The 20,216-nt window shown below is 39.9% G+C and overlaps 2 protein-coding genes across 2 annotated transcripts; both read left to right on the plus strand.

Moving 5' to 3' along the window:
• Window positions 1-421: 421 nt before the first annotated feature.
• On the plus strand, window positions 422-13,310 carry LOC123878039 (proton-coupled amino acid transporter-like protein pathetic). Its single transcript, XM_045925058.1, has 9 exons — window positions 422-581; window positions 1,258-1,397; window positions 2,401-2,545; window positions 4,512-4,642; window positions 5,034-5,269; window positions 6,362-6,562; window positions 7,546-7,651; window positions 8,384-8,600; window positions 12,885-13,310. The coding sequence occupies exons 1-9, from the start codon at window positions 567-569 to the stop codon at window positions 13,080-13,082; spliced, it is 1,389 nt and encodes a 462-aa protein (XP_045781014.1). The 5' UTR covers window positions 422-566; the 3' UTR covers window positions 13,083-13,310.
• Window positions 13,311-14,526: 1,216 nt separating this feature from the next.
• LOC123878040 (proton-coupled amino acid transporter-like protein CG1139) lies at window positions 14,527-19,768 on the plus strand. The gene is made up of 9 exons (XM_045925059.1): window positions 14,527-14,631; window positions 15,003-15,136; window positions 15,715-15,859; window positions 16,384-16,514; window positions 17,235-17,470; window positions 17,628-17,828; window positions 18,598-18,703; window positions 18,822-19,038; window positions 19,571-19,768. The coding sequence occupies exons 1-9, from the start codon at window positions 14,620-14,622 to the stop codon at window positions 19,766-19,768; spliced, it is 1,380 nt and encodes a 459-aa protein (XP_045781015.1). The 5' UTR covers window positions 14,527-14,619.
• Window positions 19,769-20,216: the final 448 nt, after the last annotated feature.

The following is a 20,216-nucleotide window of genomic DNA, read 5'->3' on the forward strand; positions in this document are numbered from 1 at the left end:
TTAAAATCGGTTCATTCGTTTAGGCGCTACGATGCCACAGACAGATACACAGATACACAGATACACAGACACACAGATACACACGTCAAACTTATAACACCCCTCTTTTTGGGTCGGGGGTTAAAAAACAATCTAAAGGGCACAAGACAGTATGTTTCTGCCTTTCGCGGCGAGCTATGCATTCAGAGACATCTATGATAATTTTATGGAACGTTCGCTGGAAAGCTCCATACTGAATATTCTAGCGTGACGGTCCATATTTTGTTCCAATCGGGGTGGCTCTTTCAAAATCAATGGTTCCAAGTTCCAATGCATTTTTTTTTATACACAGGAAATGCCTAACGCATCAAGTTAAGCTGGTTTGGCAGAAAGAAGGTTTCATCAATTTTCTTTTAAATTCTTAATGGTTTTCTGTCATAATTATTTTTGTCATTTTACCAAATTCTAAAAGAGTAAATATTTTAGTAATTCATCGTAACATTTTAAGTATATTTCTTTTAAATATTTTTTTCGTATTTAATTCGATAATTCTGAATTTTCTGAACCGTTTGTTATGAAAATTCAAAATGGATGAAGCTTCTGTAAGAATCAATTAATATTTTTTTCAGTAACTACTATTTCGTCTTATTTGACGACGGTCCCGGGTACGATGCCGTGTAGAAGGGGTTTGGGTTTATTAAAAACTACCATATCCCTTCCAGGTTAGCCTGCTTCCATCATCACTTACCACCAGGTGAGATTGCAGTCAAGGCCACTTGTATCGAAAGAAAAGACTAGCTGACCTTTCCTCACGATGTTTTCCTTCACCGTTATTCAAATGATTTGATTAAAGCAAATTGCATAAATTGCACGTAACTCCAAAAAATTAGAGGAACCGAATCCTCCCGAATAGGACGTAAACGTCTTAACCACTATTCTATAGGCTATAGGCATTTTTACCCGACTGTGGCGAAGCCCAAAATGAGGGTTATATGTTTGAACTGTATGTATGCATGTCGGCTCCCATGTCCGCTCGTAATTATTCAACGGTTCAACCGATTTTGACGATGAATAGGTACGTCATTAGATTCATCTTGATGGCGCAAGTGTTTTGTCGTAAATTGATTGATTTATTAAATGGTGGATTGTAGACGCTTTAATATGAAAAAGATGCAATGCAAACCGCAGTCGGGGGTTTTTTGAAAACTTTTAAATTACTTGATCCTTTATAATATTCATTCTGTGAGCCATCATCTTTATTATTTATCTTGAATGAAGAGCGATGAACAAATTCAAGCAAGTCCAGTCATTCATCCAGTGAGACACAGAGGTCACCACAAGTATGAGCTCAAAGCGACAGGCGAAGCGGCCAAGAACTATGACTTCCTCGCTGCTAGACCCCCGGGGAAAAGAACTACGTGAGTCTTAACATTCCCATACGGAACCAGGCCATGAAGTTCTCGGCCACACACTCTCCAAAATATACTTATATATGTTTTTTATTTACCTATTTACTAATAGTACCGCCCACAGAGTTACACATTTAGATTAAATACATGTTGTTCCTTAAATTCTAGGGCTCTTATGCAACTCCACTTACGGGCAGTCACAGCATGCATTAACATAAACATAAGTCGTACAGTAAAATATAAGATATAATATGATAGCTAACCTAAGGACTATGAAAAAATACCTAAGTTATAAATTTTATTCGTAAGCTTGCCGGCTTATCGGTGTTTTATAGGATATATTTCGGAAAGTGTGCACAGGAACTTTTCGATCTTGTCCCCCCTTCACCATTTTACCACGGAACTGCAATGACGTCGGCCGAGTTTCTATCCTTATGTCGTCGACATTCCATCTACACGCACGAAACATTTTGCGTCTTCATTCCTCATACGCATGGCTAAGGTTTAGAATACTCTTCCGCGATCTGTGTTTCCTACCAACTACAATCCTATCATTAAAACAAGAGTGAATAGGCATCTTCTGGGTAACCGTATCTTATCTTAGGCCACACCATCATTTCCCATCAGGTGTGATTGTGGTCAAGCGCTTGCCCATAATGATTTAAAAAAAAATCTGAAACAAGTTACCCCTTGACTGCAATCTCACCTGGTGGTAAGTGATGATGCAGTCTGGAGGCAGGCTAACCTAGAAGGGGTATGGCAGTTTTCAATAAATCCATACATCCTTTGGTTTCTACACGGCATCGTACTGGGACGCTAAATCGCTTGGCGGCACGGTTTTGCCGTTAGGCTGGTAACTAGCCACGGCAGAAGCCTCCCACCAGACCAGACCATAGACAATTTAGAAAATAGGCCCAAACTGCCCCTGCTGAAAATCGAACCCAGGAACTCCGTCTTAGATCATCACCACTGCGCCAGAATCGTCACAAGTTCGCTTCGTTCTTCTTTCCAGGGTGGTGGAGTCGATCGGCCACCTGATCAAGAGCTGCCTGGGAGGCGGTGTGGTGGCGATACATGAGTCGTACAAGCAGTGCGGGCTGTGGACTGCTGTAGTGCTCACTGTGGTGCTGGGGTTGTGTGTCAGCTACTGTATGTATGTGCGTATGAGTTGCATACCTCCATATTAATTTTATAAATGCGAAAGCGTGTCTGTCTGTCTGTTATCTTTTCACGGCGCATCCGTCCAACTTTATTAGTAACTTTAGAACTTTCATTAGGGTTCCAAGGGGTAAAAACCAGCCAAGTGCGAGTCAGACTCGCGCACTGAGGGTTCTGTACTCGTGTACGGGACGGACGGACGGACGGACAGACAGACAGACAGACAGACAACAAAGTGATCCTATAAGGGTTCCATTTTTCCTTTTGAGGTACGGAACCCTAAAAATGGAACCCTATCAATGTCACTCTGCTGTTTGTCTGTTCGCCTGTCTGTTCGCGTGTCACATGTCTCAAGCTTGTACACGAAATGAGTAACAAACCTGAAATTTTGGTATTTGATATAGAACCCAAAACTAAATATTGAATTAGAAATTCAAAATTATTTTTCATTCCATATATTAAGAAGAAGGAACCGGATTTTTTTTCTTACGCTCGCATGTGGGGTAGGTACCCTATTGTTTAGAGCTTATTGAGTAGAGTACGAAGATATATTTTTAACCCCTGACCCAAAAAGAAGGGTGTTATAAGTTTGACGTGTGTATCTGTGTATCTGTCTGTGGCATCGTAGCTCCTAAACTAATGAACCGATTTTAATCTAGTTTGTTTTGTTTGAAAGGTGGTGATCGAGAGTGTTCTTAGGTATAATCCAAGAAAATCGGTTCAGCCGTTTGAAAGTTATCAGATCTTTTCTAGTTACTGTTACCTTCACTTGTCGGGGGTGTTATAATTTTTTAATTTACACTTGTTTTAATGCGGTGGGCTCCCAAACCTTAATTTTATTACTATTTCTACTAATTACTAATTAAAGACCATGACAGAAAGTTATGGTTTTTTGTATCCATGCTTACCTGATTCAATATTTCCTCTAAATTGCGTCATTGCATTAAAACAAATAATTTGCGTACGCCGCATATCAATTTAGACGTACAAAAAATACTTAAAATGCTTTATTAATAGAAATATGATCTGTATTACATACCTGTTTACTTACAAATATTTTGTTGACGATGTAGAGTCAACAATAAAATAATCCATACTAATATCATAAATGCGAAAGTGTGTCTGTCTGTCTGTCTGCTACGTTTTCAAGGCCCAACCGCTGAACCGATTTTAATGAAATTTGGTACAGACTTGGGATACATCCCGGGGAAAGGACATAGGCTACTTTTATCCCGGAAAATCAAAGAGTTCCTACGGGATTTAAAAAATCGAAATCCACGCGAGCGAAGCCGCGGGCATCCCCTAGTAATTAATATTTTGTTTTGTTTGATCGTAAGAATTCTTTAGGTATCTATGTCTAGATTATTTCAGGCAAAGTTCAAAAGTTGTCCTACATAACTAAAATATATTTCATGTTATCATCATTATCAATTGAAAGACGTCCACTGCTGGACATAGGTATTTTTGAATAGTAGACATTTTGAATATCCGGCTGAGTTTGTTGTGGGCTCTTCTTAGACTTGGGCGCGTTTGGAACCCTCGTAGCTTTAGTTTTAAGTTACGTAATTAATTATCACCACTATATCGTACAAATTTAACAATTTAAATATTTAAATTTAAATTCGGATACAAGTTAGCCCTTGAATGCAATCTCACCTCGTGGTAAGTGATGATGCAGTCTAAGATGGAAGCGGGCTCACCTGGAAGGGGTATGGCAGTTTTCATTAAACCCATACTCTTTTGGTTTCTAGTTTCTACCGCTTAAATCGCTTGGCGGCACGGTTTTGCCGGTAGGGTGGTAACTAGCCACGGCCGAAGCCTCCCACCAGACCAGACTAGTGCCATACCCATTGCCCCTTGAGTTTTGCAACCCGTTTATTCTGTCGGTTACTCATAGTTCTCCTCATTTCTGATTAAATTTTTCCCCGTCAACAAAATAAGGTACTGATTGGAGTTGTTCCACAGATCTTGGCCAGGTCAGCTCAGAAGATCTACGGGCGGGTCCAGGTGCCGTCCATGTCATATCCTGACTTGGCAGAGGCGTCGCTTGCCATCGGGCCCTTTGAGTCCTTGAAAAAGTACAGCAAATGCTTTAGGTACATAAATCCTCAACATAAATAGAATTTTTATTGAAGTATAGGTAGGTAGAGGGACGTGTGGTCTCAAAAACTCATGTCAATCGATTGCAATTGTTAAGTAACGTTGAATAAAGTCTGTAACTGGATGGGGGACCGACTTTGGAAGTCCGGCCTTTTCGTTTCCTTCGTGTCTCGGAGAGCGCGTTAAACCGTCGTCGCTCCCGGTTGTTATCACTAATCACTAATATCTGATAATAACTGTACAACCTAAGAATCGAACTCTCGAACAGCTTTGCCACCCGTTGAGCTATGTTGATATGCTCTGGTTCTCCAACGGATCTTCTCATTTCTGATTTGATCACGTAGACATATGGGTAAAATTAAAAAAAAGTCATGTGTGATTACTCAGGTACGCGGTGGATTTGACAATATGCGTGGACCTGTTCGGATCGTGCTGCGTGTACCAGATAATGATCGCCCGTACCATCAAACAACTGATCGAGGGCACAGACGAGGTCACTACCGGCGGTACCCCATCTTTGAGGCACCTGGTCGCGGCGCTGCTTATCCCTTGCATTCTTCTTTGTATGATCACCACGTTGAAGTACCTCGCTCCGTTTTCGATTGCCGCTGATGTTATTATATGTTAGTTTTTCTGTTTATATGATAAATAGCTGTTACTACGACCTCGTCCGCGTAGCTTTAGGTTTTCAAAGTATATAATTAATTAAATAGCGAGCAAACGTGCTCATTTGCTTGCTATTTTGACGGGTCACCTGATGTTAAGTGATTACCGCCGCCCAGGAACATTTGCTGCACCAGAGGAACCGCCGATGCGTTGTCGGACTTTCAGGAATATGTATAACCCCACGCTGTAATCTAAGGTTTTAAAAATTCCATATGAATGTTTGATTGTCTGGGATAAAAATCTGCCTCTCTCTGTTTTTACTATACCTATCCAATATCCATGCAAGAAATCACGTCGATCCGTTGCTATATTGCAACGTGATTGAAGAAAAAACCAATAATCAAACACACTTCCTCATCAATACTTACTAATAAATAAAATTGGAGTGTCTGTCTGTAATTTCGAAATAACTACCGCATATTAAGGTCATATATGGTTATTTGAACGATACTATAACTGAATCACACGTTTTTAAAATTTTTGTCTGTCTGTCTGTCTGTCTGTCTGTCTGTTTGAAAAGGCTAATCTTGGGAACGGCTGAACCGATTTTGACGGGATTTTCACAGACAAGTAGAGAATTGACCAGGGAGTAACATTGGCTACTTTTTAACCGACTTTCAAAAAGGGAGTTGTGTTTTTCTACCTATGTACACCGAAATCTCCAAGATTTTTGAACCGATTAGCGTCATTTCTTTTTTAATCGATAGAGGAACTTTGCGACATTGTTTCATAAAAAAGGAGTCCAAGTCCTCAATCCTGATGCTGCAGGGGATCTGACCAATTCACGCGGGCGAAGCTGCGGGCATCAGCTAGTTTATAATATGAATATGTATGTAGATAGGAAAGGCAATCCGAACTAGTGGTAGATGCTTTTGACGATTCAAAAGTACTTACGAGTATAAAAGTTTATTTGAATAATCTTCGGTACCTCTGGCGTTCATGGATCGCGGTAATCACTTAACACCAGATTAACAGGACCCGCCTGCTCGCTTGATCGCTATTTTTTATTTAAAAAAAAAAAATTGATTTTCTTTTGTATGAATTTTCAGTGGTCGTAGCGGGATCAACGGTATACTACGCAGTGAAACAACAAACCATGAGCCCCTTGGAGTTCCCCGTTTTCAAAACTGTGCCGGGTCTTTTTGAGTTCATGGGGGTGTGCGTGTTTAGTATGGAGGGAGTCGGAGTTACGCTTGCCATTGAGAACTCTATGGAAGAACCGAAAAAGATCGCACTTGTTTTGGTTGGAGGTTTGCTGAATCCTACATATGAATCAGGGATGTTACGGAATTGATTATATATTATCTGAACCGAATTCGGAACCGGAGTTATTAATTCGGTTTGTCGGAACCGGAATCGGAGGCGGATGTAAAAGAGAGATGGGTTAAAGGCAGGTCTGAGGAAATAAAATACACGTATCAGTTATATTCTTATTATCAGTTTAAAAATATTACAGATGATAGGTAGATGGAGGACCTGGGTGTTGAAAATAAAAATATGTATATTTGAAAATCGAATTAAAATCTTAAACACTAAGCTAGTAGTGAACATAAGCAGCGTCAGCGTATTCGATCTCCGATATAGCTTCCGATTAAAATATATCGGAACCGAAATCGGAATCGAATGTGCAAAATTAATCGGAAGTTCCATACTTTCGGTATCGGAATCGAACCTCCGTAACGTCTCTATTATGAACACCAGAAATACAAATTCATTTCTACTTATCTGACAAGTGGTACCTATAGTACGTGACAGGTCGACATGGCAATCCGGGTAACCGCGCTCACCCGCGTTAACCCGGTGCGGGACAGCGCGGGTGACGTGCGGGTGTGTGGGGCGTCTCCCCGCCTCATACCGCGATTACCATCTTGACCTATGGCATACTATACATGCTTAAGAGTTCTCCATAATGTTCTTAAAGATTTAAGCCTCAATAGCTCAACGGTTATAGGAGCGGACTGAAATCCGAAAGGTGCGCGGTTCAAACCCCACACGTTGCACTATTGTCGTACCCACTCCTAGCACAAGCTTAACGCTTAGTTGGAGGGGAAAGGGGAATGTTAGTCATGATTAAAAATGGTTAATATTCTTTTTTTTTAAAAAAAAGATGTGTGAAGTCTGCCAATCCGCACTTAGCGTGGTAGACTGGCCGAAAACTTGTCTCATTCTGAAAGGAGATCCGTGCTCTGTAGTGAGCCGGCGATGGGTTGATGGTGAAGATATTCTGTTCCAGGTATGTCAGTAGTGATCGGTATAGTGATGTGCGTCGGCTTCTTCGGTTACTGGGGCTTTGGAGAGAAGTCCAAATCGCCTGTGACGCTGAACTTCCCTTTGGAACCGTGAGTTACTTCTTTTGAGGGTTCCGTTCCGTACCCGTTCCGTTCCGTATCCGTTCGAAAGGTCCAGGCAAAACGCAAACGCAACCTGACCGGCCAGCCCCTTTCTTAAATTTGCGCATTGCTGTACCTGGAAGAAAAAGGATGGAAGCCATGAGATAGTCGTAAGCCACCAAGAGAACCACACTAGAGTAAGACAATAATTGGCAATTTTTTTAAATAATAAAATTGCAAGCAAACGAGCAGGCGGGTCACCTAATGTTAAGTGATCACCGCCATCCATAAAAATTTTTTGGCCTTTCAGGAATTTGTTGGTCCTCCTCTTGAATAACCCCACGTTGTAATCTAACTGCCGTTCAATCCAGAGCATTTCTTCGTACCCAAAAAAAGTGTACTAAAGAGGCACTATTACTAAGCCTCTGATGTCCGACCCGTCCGTTTGTCTGTCTGTCAGTGGGCTATATCTCGTTGAAGCGTATAGGTAAAGTTGAAGTTTTCGCAGAATGTGTATATTTCCATTGCCGATATAACAACAAAATCTTAAAATATGAAACAAAAGCTGACTGACTCACTGACTGACTGACAGTACAGCGCAAACTACTGGGCTAAAACTTGGCATGCAGATAGCATAAAACATTTTTGAAAGTTCAACCCCCAGGGAGAGAAATAGGAGTTTGAGATTTATGTAGTCCACGCGGGTATCAGCTAGTAATATTATAAGTATGGATTTTCCAGCTTCCCAATAGCACTCAAAGTGTGCATGGCTATGATGATATACGTCACCTTCGCCCTAAACTTCTGGGTGCCATTCGAGCTGGTCTGGCACTACATCAAGAGGCGCTACCAGGAGTCCAAGTACTGGCTGTGGGAGAGAGTGTGGAGGGCAGGCATTGTCCTCATCATCACCATCATAGCTGTCATCTTCCCCGCGGTCACCAAGTTCATTGGACTGGCAAGTTACTTCATCTTCTTTTTAACCCCCGACCCAAAAAGAGGGGTGTTATAAGTTTGACGTGTGTATCTGTGTATCTGTGTATCTGTGTATCTGTGTATCTGTGTATCTGTGTATCTGTGTATCTGTGTATCTGTCTGTGGCCTCGTAGCGCCTAAACGAATGAACCGATTTTAATTTAGTTTTTTTTGTTTGAAAGGTGGCTTGATCGAGAGTGTTCTTAGCTATAATCCAAAAAAATTGGTTCAGCCGTTTGGAAGTTATCAGCTCTTTTCTGGTTTTCTTATTACTTTTATCCCAGGACCACCAGAGGTTACGTATTTTCTGACACAGGAAATATGTACGATTGAGTAGTGTTAGTAAGTACTAAGAAAGCATGCCTAGCCTACGTGCTAGCTTGCTTAGACGGCCAATTTTCAGGTATCTGATAATCAAGGTACATAAAAACATTACTTACCTCACGTAAATTCTCCAAACTGATTTTTACGTATATTTTAGGCAATATCCTTTAAAATGTGTCGCCAATACTTCCAGACACTTCCCGCGTCGGCCGTATTGCTTTGCAGACGCCTTAAAGCTCCCAAAATAAGTAATTACTTAACTGCACGTAAATTCTGATGCTCCATTTTTATATATGTCTACCAGACAACTATTTTAAAAACTTTTACAAGGAGACAGACCGATCCAGAGGGCCAATCATCCCCTAAATTAAATTTTAATGCCTCTGTGGGTTTGAGCGCGAGGGCATCATTATCTACGCGCATGAGACTGAGTAAGACATGTATTAGGATATATTGACTTCTCTCTCACTCTCTTATAGTTTACTTATGTCAATTAACTATTAATATTAAAAAAAATCAGCTAAAAATTAAAAAAATTGGAGAATTTACGCGAGGTAAGTAATGTTTTTATGTACCTTGATTACCTGATACCTGAAAATTGGCCGTCTAAGCAAGCTAGCAGGTCTGTAGGCATGCGTTCTTAGTACATACTAACACTACTCAATCGTCCACATTTCATTCGTCAGAAAATACGTGACGGCTGGTGGCCCTGGGATCTTTCACTATTGTAACAGAGGTTCATAATATTATGTCAATTGGCAAATGTCAAGCTGTCAAGATGGACGTTGCCTAGATACATAATTATTTATTTGAAAATAATGTTTTGGAAAACTCCGATACTTTGGATCGTAGGCGCGGAGTTTCTTATTTATAAAATATTATAATCACAGTTAAACGAGAAAACATCAATTCAATTATAATATCCAACAGTCAACCAAAGGCCACGAACAATCAACCCAAACCCAAACCATAGTCAAACTATTTTTAGGGTTCAGTAGGTATCTGTAGAAAAAAAAACATGTAGCCTCGACTGTTGTAGACGCGTAGGTGTGCATAGCACCATTAAATATCGTAGGAGGCGATGACCCTCCGCGCGGCTGAGGTTCCCGCATCGTAGTCGCTTTGTCGCGCAGGTTTGGATGATTGGCGCACCTTCTTTTTATTTTATCTGCTTGAACTCAGCTTATTTACTTTGACAAAATACGTTTAAAATTCATCATCATCAGGATCAACCCATCGCCGGCTCACTACTGAGCACAAGTCTCCTCTCAGAAGGAGCAGCTACCACACTGGCCAAGCACGTATTGGCACACCTCACGCACCTTTGAGGGAGCATTATGGCCAACTCTCAAGCATGCAGGTTTCCTGACGGTGTTTTCCTTCACCACTTCGTTGTCTGTCTGTATGTCATCTTTCAAGAGAATCAAAACTTATAAATTAGGTACTTCTCGTTTACGTAGAATCATGAAAGGCAGGTAGCAATATCTTATAGCCCAAGCACTCTACTCCTGTGGCCCAAGTAAAGAGAAAAATCCGACAACTGAATTGTCATTACATAAAAAAAAACTTGTACGGAACTCTTCATGTGTGAGGCAGACTCGCACTTGACCGGTTTTTGAAAGTTATGTCAAATTAAAATTTGACATGCAATAACAAACAAAATGAAATACAAGCCACTTTATTCCTTATTTCATCGGATGAAAGTCGATTTCAATTTAATCGTAGGTATATCTTGAAAAGCGAACTATTATACGACTACGTAAAATGGGTACATTTTTAAAGCAACGACATGTTAGAAACAGATATTTCATGGTTGGTCATGTTAAACTATGTGAGTCATTCAGATAATTCTTGATTTAGTGATGTTCCGTCAAAAATATTTCATGGAACATATAATTAACATAACATTGATGTTACTTTTGAAGAGATATTAGCTGCCTTATTGGATTTATATTATTATAGAAATTGGGTTTTAGAATGGCACAAATAAACGGTAATTTATGAATAAAAGTTTAAAAAGCGTGAAATAAAAATTAAATTAAAAATTTAAAAAACCCCCGACACATAAACCTCTAAAAAGTAAAAAAATAATAGGTAAGTATGTATGGGCCCTTTAAGAATAGTATAAATAGTAAAGTTTTTATCCAAGCGTTCGTTGCGTCGGGGGACCGCTAAAGACTATTCTTTCTAGACATGCGCAAAACAGTACTTTAAAAAGTGATGTCATATGGCATTACATTTCGTACTAAGTAATATTACATTTTACCATCACTCCGAACATCACCCGAGCTGGCGCGCTAGTGACGGCCACCTGGCACCTATCAAATAGTGCGCTATGTAATGAAATGAAAATATGTTCGGATGTATTATTACATTACATGAGATATCGAGTGATGGGATGCCCCGCCGCCATACGTACTACGTTCGATGTACGCACTACCGCACCTAGTTACATTATACCGCTAGCCAATATTCCGTTCGGTCACTTTAGTTAATAAATAAAGTTGGTTTCCCTTCATACTTTAGACCAGGCTTAGGACTGGCAATATACATGGATTACCTACGAATTACGATTATACGTGATACGACCATGGATATTGGCGTATTTATAAATCAACTTTATATGTACCTACAATGATTGTTATTTTTTTTCTTATTTTTATTCTAATTATTTTGATTTTTTTTTAGTTTTTTTTTTAGTAGCTTTGTCAAATACTAATAATTACTAATAAATATAAACAAAGAATTCATTGTTAAACAATCATATCGTACGAATTTTTGAAGAGCTAAGTTAAGTACCTTGGCGGAGCCAAATAAACGTAAACCTTATTGCATCAGTTACAGACTACAGTATATAAAATCGGGCTGGCCGCGCAACCGATATGAAGCACGAGTATCTCTCTCTCACTCTCTCTCACTAGCACAATTTACGATTCTCAAACCACGCACCGAGATATGCCGATTGCCGAATGACATGACCGAACAGTCAGTAGGCAGCGAGCGCGAAACGCTGTCCGCGTCATGTTTTAGTGTGATGTGTAATGCTTGATTTTGTCGTGTAATATGTAATGCTACAGTACGCGGTCGGGTAATATTACGCGTAATGCATCAATCGCATTACTTACACATGTCTAATTCTTTCTACAACAGATGACTTTCATAGTTTATGATAGGTAGCGGTCCCCTGGCGCAACGAACGCTTGGATAAAAACTTTACTATTTATACTATTCTTAAAGGGCCCATACATACTTACCTATTATTTTTTTACTTTTTAGAGGTTTATGTGTCGGGGGTTTTTTAAATTTTTAATTTAATTTTTATTATTTATTCATATACAACCTGGCCTGGTGGGAGGCTTTGGCCGTGGCCAGTTACCACCCTACCGGCAAAGCTGTGCCACCAAGCAATTTAGCTTTCCGGTACGATGTCATGTAGAACCCAATGAAATATTATAGTAAAAAATTGTTTTTCTGTCGCTGGGTATATTCCATTTTAATGATTCTGAATTCATTAATCTGAGAAAATTCTGAGTTCATAAATATAAATGTACTACCGTTTATATTTATGAACTCAGAATTTTCTCTTCTTTCATTTGACATCCCACTCAAACAATAACAAAAAAAAGCATACAGTAGCAAAACAAAAAAAATTTTGGAGATGTCCACTTTTTTAGATCTAACATCCGTTAGGTCAATTTTTGTTGTATAAAATGTTGCCTATGTCACCCGGACCTTTACGACGAATCAATTGACACCTCATTCATCAAAATCAGCCCAGTAGTTTAGGCGCTACGGTGGAACACAGAATCTGGATACAAATATACATTACATACATATATACATACATAGACTGCTAAAATAATAACCCTTCGTTTTAGCTTTGCCGCAGTCGGGTAAAAATGTTACAAAGAAACAGTATCTGAATTTAAAAAAATATTTACAGATTGGATCCTTCTGCCTGTCAAGTATGGGTTTCATATTTCCAGCGTTCATCGAGCTGTGCCTGGACTGGGAGGACCCAGGGCTTGGCATCTTGAGGTGGAGGTTGTGGAAGTGTGTCATTGTGTGCACGTTCGGCGCCATTTTGTGTGTGGTCGGCACGTATATCAACGCTAAGGAGCTGGTCAAGGAGGTTTTCTAAGAATTAGGCTCAGAATATTTCTTGATGACTGATGCTACTCCATTTGGTATAGTTATCTTGCTTTGAAAATTGAAAATACTAATTATCGCAAACACATTTTAAAATTTTTGTTGTAATGTAACAAGTTCACGGTTTTCAAATTTTTTTCCATAACTTCTGCTATAGGACCTTAGGAGTAAAGGAAAAAATCATGATTTTAGGTCAACGGGAACTATCCTATAGGTTTCTTGACAGACACGACAGAGGGACAGACGGACAAACCGACAACAAGGGTTTCGTTTTTCCTTTTGAGGCACGGAATCCTAAAAAATTTCAGTCATGTTGTGTTTCTGTGCGAGTAAAATTTTTATTGACGATTGAATTTTTGTAATTGTTTTCGATATTTGTGAATGTTTGGTTATGTATGTGATTTATATCTATGTATTTAATTATATGTATATGTTTTGTTTGATTTATTAAACTATGATTTTTCTTGACTGCATTTTTTTTGTTCACGTTCCTTTTGCTTTACCAAATTAATTGAAATTTTGTTGTGTACACAAAAATAGTTTTTGGCCTTGCACACCTTTACTGACTTTGCCACATTTAGATTAAATCACAATTGGTAACATTAGGGCCGGCGCACATATGGTGGAGCGCAGCGCAGAGCATGCCCGCGAAGTTTTCTAATCGCGTGACACATTACGCGAATTTCTACCAGAGAATGCGCAAGCACGCGCGGGACTGCGCAAGTATCCGCACGGATGCACAATTGATTTTAAATATTATTTCAATGAGGACAATGTCGATAATATTTTGACTGTGAAAAATGCTCTGCGCTGCGCTTCGCCATATGTGCGCCGAGTGCCGACCCTTAATGTCAAAAATTACACCGACTAACACGGTCTTGAGCATAGATCTTGAGCCAGTTAAAACTTAAAGCTAGCCTTATCTAATTACTATACAAATCATGGCCGCGTGGAATGGTGCCAAGAATACTGGCTGCATTTCCGCGCTGGACAGCCAGGCTGATCCGTTGCGAAAAAAATGAGCCAGCCCTTCTGTCACCCGATGAGGCTATTAAACGCGGTGTCTATATTATGGTGTCTATTATTTATTAGCCAGTTTATTATAGTTTGGTTCGCGCGAGGTTCAAGCAAATGCGAAAGTTATAATTCTGTACATAAAGTGCATATTATGATGATTTATAATGTAAAGTGTGTAAAAGTAATTTCATAGATAGGTATATTATTTTTTTTAAAAATCAGCGTTCTAAGATTTGACCGTCATCGGTCCAAGATTTGACTGTCATCTGGCATAGATGAGGGATCTAAAGAATGCGCTAAAGAAACTCAAAAATAAGAACAAAACATAGAAATTATTTGTCACTAATTTCATTGTCACAACTTGTAAACAATTTTTTTACTGATTCACACGGTCCGTTTCTTAATAATTAAGTATTAAATTCAGCGATCTTTGATTAAATAAAATAAATAACGAGCAATCTATACTTATTTAATAATATTTTAACAAGAATTAACATACCTAATTCAAAAAGATGGACGACTCGGTAAGTTCTAGATACTATCTTTCATAGATATGTACTATCTTTCTAATAAATAATTTAAATTAAATGATTTGTTTTTAAAGCGGAATTTACATTATGAAATTAGTGGCACGAAATTAGTTTCACGATATTAATTTCATTATCAATTGCACGTGTAAACGTTTAATTTCGGAATGCATAATTTACGAATAAAAATGGTTGAAAAGAATAGAATAGAATATGATTTTTATTCAAATAAACTTTTACAAGTGCTTTTGAATCGTCAAATAATTTACCAATGGTTCGGAATGCCGTTCCTACTGAGAAGAACCAGCAAGAAACTCGGCGGTTGCTCTTTTCAATTGTTAAATTGAATCTGTAAAATATCTGACCAGAGTCCAGATACAGCTGCAAGCAATACAGCGCCTCCCAGACATCGAGGGCACCATAAGTTTGAGATCAAAGCAACGGGAGACGCAGCGAAGAACTATGACTTTACTTCTGCAAGACCTCCTAAAAAGAGAACTACGTAAGTGAAGCCTATTACATCGCCGCGAATACATTAGCAGCGAAACCGCTTTTAACCGCAATTGAAATTTAAGAGGATCGTCTTGTTAAAAATGTTCAAAAGCAATAACGTTTTTCTTCCCGTAAATATAGTCCAATTTTCATAATTATCAGAAATGTTGTAGTTATAACAAAGAACTATGCTCGTACGTACTAGTTTTAAAGAAATAATGCTTATGTTAAACTAGCGGCTATCCATATTTTTGACCTAAAAACTTTTTAGAAAAAACTAGAACTAAAAACAGCAATCTATATCGTCTTGCAATTGTGCATTGTAAGGTCTACATCTTTTGGGGATGCTCGGGAGCGAAACGTGCGTCAAGTGTGTTCTGGTGGATTTGTGAGGTGTTGTGTGGTGGTACTTGGGGCTTGCTTGGTGGCTGGCTTTTCCTGCATACTTACCAGTGGAAGGGCGGGCGGTGCATGTCGCATACTGCATCTTGTACCATACAGATTTGCCTTTTTCATTGAAATATAACAAATTAAGGTTTTCATTGCTTGGATACTTCTGAGCATCGTCAGATTGGTTTTGGTCCACAGAGTGGTGGAAACCATCGGCCACATAGCCAAGACTTGCCTTGGCGGTGGAGTGGTGGCCATTCACGAGAGCTACAAGATGTGCGGGCTATGGTCGTCTTTCTGCCTCACTATCGTCTTCGGTTTTTGCATCAGCTATGCTATGTATGTAAGTACTGCCTTGTGGTCAAGAAGCTATAGCTTGTTTAGTAAAGTTATGTTTGTGAGCTCTCAGATCACAGTATAGTTTATTGATCTGCGCATTTTTAAGGGATTATTACGGTCCCAAAAATAGTTATGGGGCGTTTCTGCTAAGAAATTCTTAAAGGTGATCCGCGCCTCGGAGAGTTCGCAAAGCCTAATCTCTTTCTAGAGGCTATAGTCTTTTAATTATTTATTGACACGAGCTTGGCTACAATCAGACCTGCTGGCAAGTGATGATGCAGTCAGGCTGGAGCGCGCTTGTCTAGATGGTGACTATTCACTCATGACTTGAACTTGACTACCCATATTAACTAATATTCACCGGATTGTCTAAATTTGATTGGTTTCCGTGGCTGTAATTCGGCCAGGAGAATTTTTATTACAATAGGCCTCTATTATGTAGGTTCATTTTCAGAGTTCCGTACCTTAAAAGGAATAAGGAACCCTTCGCTTCACTTCGTTGGTTTTAACGTATTATCAATTCTTCAGATGATAGCCCATTCAGCTCAAAGAATGTACGGCAGAGTCCAAGTCCCGGCAATGAGTTACCCCGACTTGGCGGAGGCGACGTTGGACGTGGGCCCTTTTACCAGTATGAAGAAATACAGTAGGACTTTCAGGTAATCATATAAACCGTACAACTGCCAGGTATTGAGTGGCTACTGAGCAGTGATGAAATTTTGCTCGTGATTTGTCATCTACCTATCAATTCTACAGGGTGTAACCAGAACGCTAGCAAAAACTTAGCGTTAAAAACTGCCTTAACACAATCCAATGCGAATAACCATTTGCCTTATGTTGTAGTTTTAGTGATTTAGTATTTTCAAACCCGCATTGTATAGCGTGCGAAACTTGGGTCAATGCCCCACCTACGACACGACATTGGTTTCGAGTGACCTATTTATAGAACGTTCGTTGACCTCTAGCGTCAGTCAGATGTTTTATTTGCTATGAATTGTGAACTTTTGAATAATAGAGGATTTAAAAAAAAATTAAGTTTTTATATGTTATCAGCAATCATCAGTACTATTAGGTACCTATCTTCGTTTTTGCTAGCTTTTTTGTTACACCCTGTATGTTAGGAGTTTAGGACTGGATAATATCCGACTCGGAAAGATCCGTACGAGAACTAAGGTCACTGACATAGGCCATAGCCCAAACTACTTATTAGCAAGCTGTAGTGGCAGTGCTTGTAGTAGGAGAAATAGCCGTTAGAACCTAAAAGTCCTAGAGTGCAGGAGACCGTGAATGAGGACCAGTGATTGAAGGACAAACCAACCAACAAACACACTTTAACAGCGGTAGTTTTGGTATTTTATCTTGCTTCATTAATTCCTCAGGTACCTAGTGGACTTTACAATATGCTTCAACCTCTTCGGCTCCTGCTGCGTCTATCAGATCATGATTGCGCGATCCATCAAGCAGCTGGTAGAAGGCACCAATGAAGTTACCCTAGAAGGGAATCCTCCTTTGAGGGTTTACATTCTGTTACTGGTCATCCCTTGTATTGCCATCGGGATGATAACAAGTTTGAAGTATCTGGCACCGTTCTCTATTGTGGCTGACTTTATTATATGTAAGTTCTTCTCTTCTCTTCTCCGCGAGACTTTTGGCAAAGCGGTCGTGGTTGTCATGAAGTGTTATTTGGGATAGATATGATTCACTTTATGAGCAGTTGCCATGTTTCTCTGTGGTACACTCATGCAAGGGACTAATAGTCAAGTTTTTTACAGTTACCGTCGCCTGCGCAACGGTATACTACTGCATCAGATCATCCCCACCAAGTCCTTTGGACATGCCAGCGTTCAAGACAGTCACTGGATTGTTTGAGTTCATGGGTGTCTGCATATTTAGTATGGAAGGCTTAGGAGCTGTGATGGCGATCGAAAACAATATGGAGGAACCGAAGAAGATGGGCCTAGCTCTCCTTGGAGGTTAGCTTATATTTTTTATTTCTTTCCAATTTCCAATTAACCTATCAGTCTATACATTGCTAAACATAAACCTTTCTGGGGTCATGTCATCATAAATGATCGTTTGCCTTCCTCATTCACTTACTTTCCGACACTTTTTAAAAGTCGTTGGTCCAGCGAAATGGATGTTATCCCATGCTGGTTGCTATGCTTGGTGGTATGCGGTTATCAAGAACACTTCTCTACTAGCGGCCATAGTTTCTGCGACAAATATCTGTAAAGAATATCTGTTGAAAACCCTAAGTGACCGAGATTATCATGATCATCATCGTCAACCGATGATCCACAGCTTATCTTCTAGGGACATATCTTCTAGGGACTTCCACACATCACGGTCTTACGGCTCCCTGAATCGTGGTTTTCGTCAATTGATGTAGTCGTCCACCTAGTGGGGTGCCTGCCAATGCTCCGCCCTCCACTAAAAAAAAAACTATATTTAAAAAAAGGTTATAACAGTGTCGTTTGCTAGTGGTCTCCACACTAGGTAACCACCTGTATCGTGACGACAATGTACGACTTCCTAGAATGTTTTACAGAGGACTAGGAGAGTTCCTTTTGCGATCAGAATTATTTATTCTTATGTTATCATAGTTAATTACACCCTCACACCATATTCTTCATACTGACCGACATGAAACAGATCTTAGCATCTTGAAGTGGCAGTGGGCAGGTGAATTCGATCTCAGAACCAATCTTCCTAACATGGATTGACAAATCTTTTCTATTCCAGGCATGTCGATAGTCGTTAGTATCGTGGTAACTATTGGTTTCTTCGGTTACTGGGGGTTTGGTGAGGAAAGTAGATCGCCTGTTACCATCAACTTTCCTTTAGAACCGTAAGTATTTTTGATTTTTTCACGGTTGTCATTATTCTCATTCCATACCTCATTCCACCCTTTTTTTCTACGGGCATCAGCTAGTTCTGTTATAATTCTTAAGTTTATAATTTTTTAGGTTCCCTATTGCCCTCAAATGTCTCTTCGCAGTAATGATCTACGTGACATATGCCTTGAACTTCTGGTTCCCCTTCGACCTGATGTGGTTCTACATTAGGAAGCGCTACGACCCTCAGAAGTTCTGGCTTTGGGAGCGGGTGTACAGGGCCATCTTCATATGTGGCATCACCACCATTGCCACCATCTTCCCGAATGTGTCCAAGTTTCTTGGAGTGGTAAGTTGTTGTTTTTCTTTTATCGGGCTTTGGCCAACGTCCCTTTTTGATGACCCTCCTGGTGCAATGGTGAGCGCTGTGCTCTTATAAGTGAGAGGTCCCAGGTTCGATTCCTGGCAGCGGCAATTTGGGAATGTATATTTTTTAAACTGTCTCTGGTGTGATCTGGTGGGAAGCTGCGGCCGTGGCTAGTTACCACCCTACCGGCAAAGCCGTACCGTCAAGCGATTTAGCGTTCCGGTACGATGCCGTGTAGAAACCAATTAATGGGAATGGGTAAGGGTATGGCTGGATAGGTATGAGTAGGATTACTTTGTTGTCTGCCTGTCTGTCGTATCTGCCAATTCGGGGAATCAACGCTCTCGTTGACCTAGAACCATTAAATTTGGCAGGTACTAAATGACCTCAAGATGGTGCTGTCCGTCATTAATTTGCCAATTTTTACTATATTGGTTTGATATTTCTTGTACGAAGGCGCGGAACCCTTCGTATGCGAGTCTGACTCTCACTTGACCGGTTTTTCTTGTTACAGCTCGGCTCGTTCTGCATATCAAACATGGGTTTCGTGTACCCTGCCTTCATCGAGCTGTGCCTGGACTGGAGTGACCCTGGCCTGGGGCCTGGCAAGTGGCGGCTGTGGAGATTCCTAGTCATCATCACCTTTGGCTTGACACTTTTCATCGTGGGCTCCTATACTAACCTTAAGGGTCTCATTGCCGAATCGTTTTAAAATTGATATTATATAATAATAATAAATGTTTAATAAATAATAGTAATAATGTTTTTTATTATATATTTATTTTGTACACGGGCGTGAGAGTGAAAAGTATATATACTTAATAACAATAAATATCTTTTATTCAGCCAATAGTAAATACAAATAAAATAAAATGGTTCCCGGGGAGACGAGAGAGGAATTTGGTGACAAATGTTCGACACTTTTCGTAATGCATATATTACGAAATCAGACGTTTACACATGCAATTGATAATGAAATTACATATCGTGAAACTAATTTCGTGCCACTAATTCGTAATGTATATTCCGCTTTATAACTTGTCCGGAGTGCGCATTTCCCGGTGCACTAAGGACTTGTAAGACGTGTAAATGTCGCAGCAGAATGGCATCAGCCTGGAGTCATCCAACTCCCTTAGGGATATGGCTAATGCCCGGGATAT

This window comes from Maniola jurtina, chromosome 25, assembly GCF_905333055.1.
Source record: "Maniola jurtina chromosome 25, ilManJurt1.1, whole genome shotgun sequence".
Taxonomy (NCBI): Eukaryota; Metazoa; Arthropoda; class Insecta; order Lepidoptera; family Nymphalidae; genus Maniola; species Maniola jurtina.

Coding starts and splice junctions, on each gene's coding strand:
- LOC123878039 (XM_045925058.1), top strand. Junction 2,546..4,511: donor GTGTCAGCTACTGTATGTAT/GTGCGTATGAGT, acceptor GTTGTTCCACAG/ATCTTGGCCAGGTCAGCTCA. Junction 5,270..6,361: donor TGCCGCTGATGTTATTATAT/GTTAGTTTTTCT, acceptor ATGAATTTTCAG/TGGTCGTAGCGGGATCAACG.
- LOC123878040 (XM_045925059.1), top strand. Junction 15,860..16,383: donor GCATCAGCTATGCTATGTAT/GTAAGTACTGCC, acceptor TCAATTCTTCAG/ATGATAGCCCATTCAGCTCA. Junction 19,039..19,570: donor TGTCCAAGTTTCTTGGAGTG/GTAAGTTGTTGT, acceptor TTCTTGTTACAG/CTCGGCTCGTTCTGCATATC.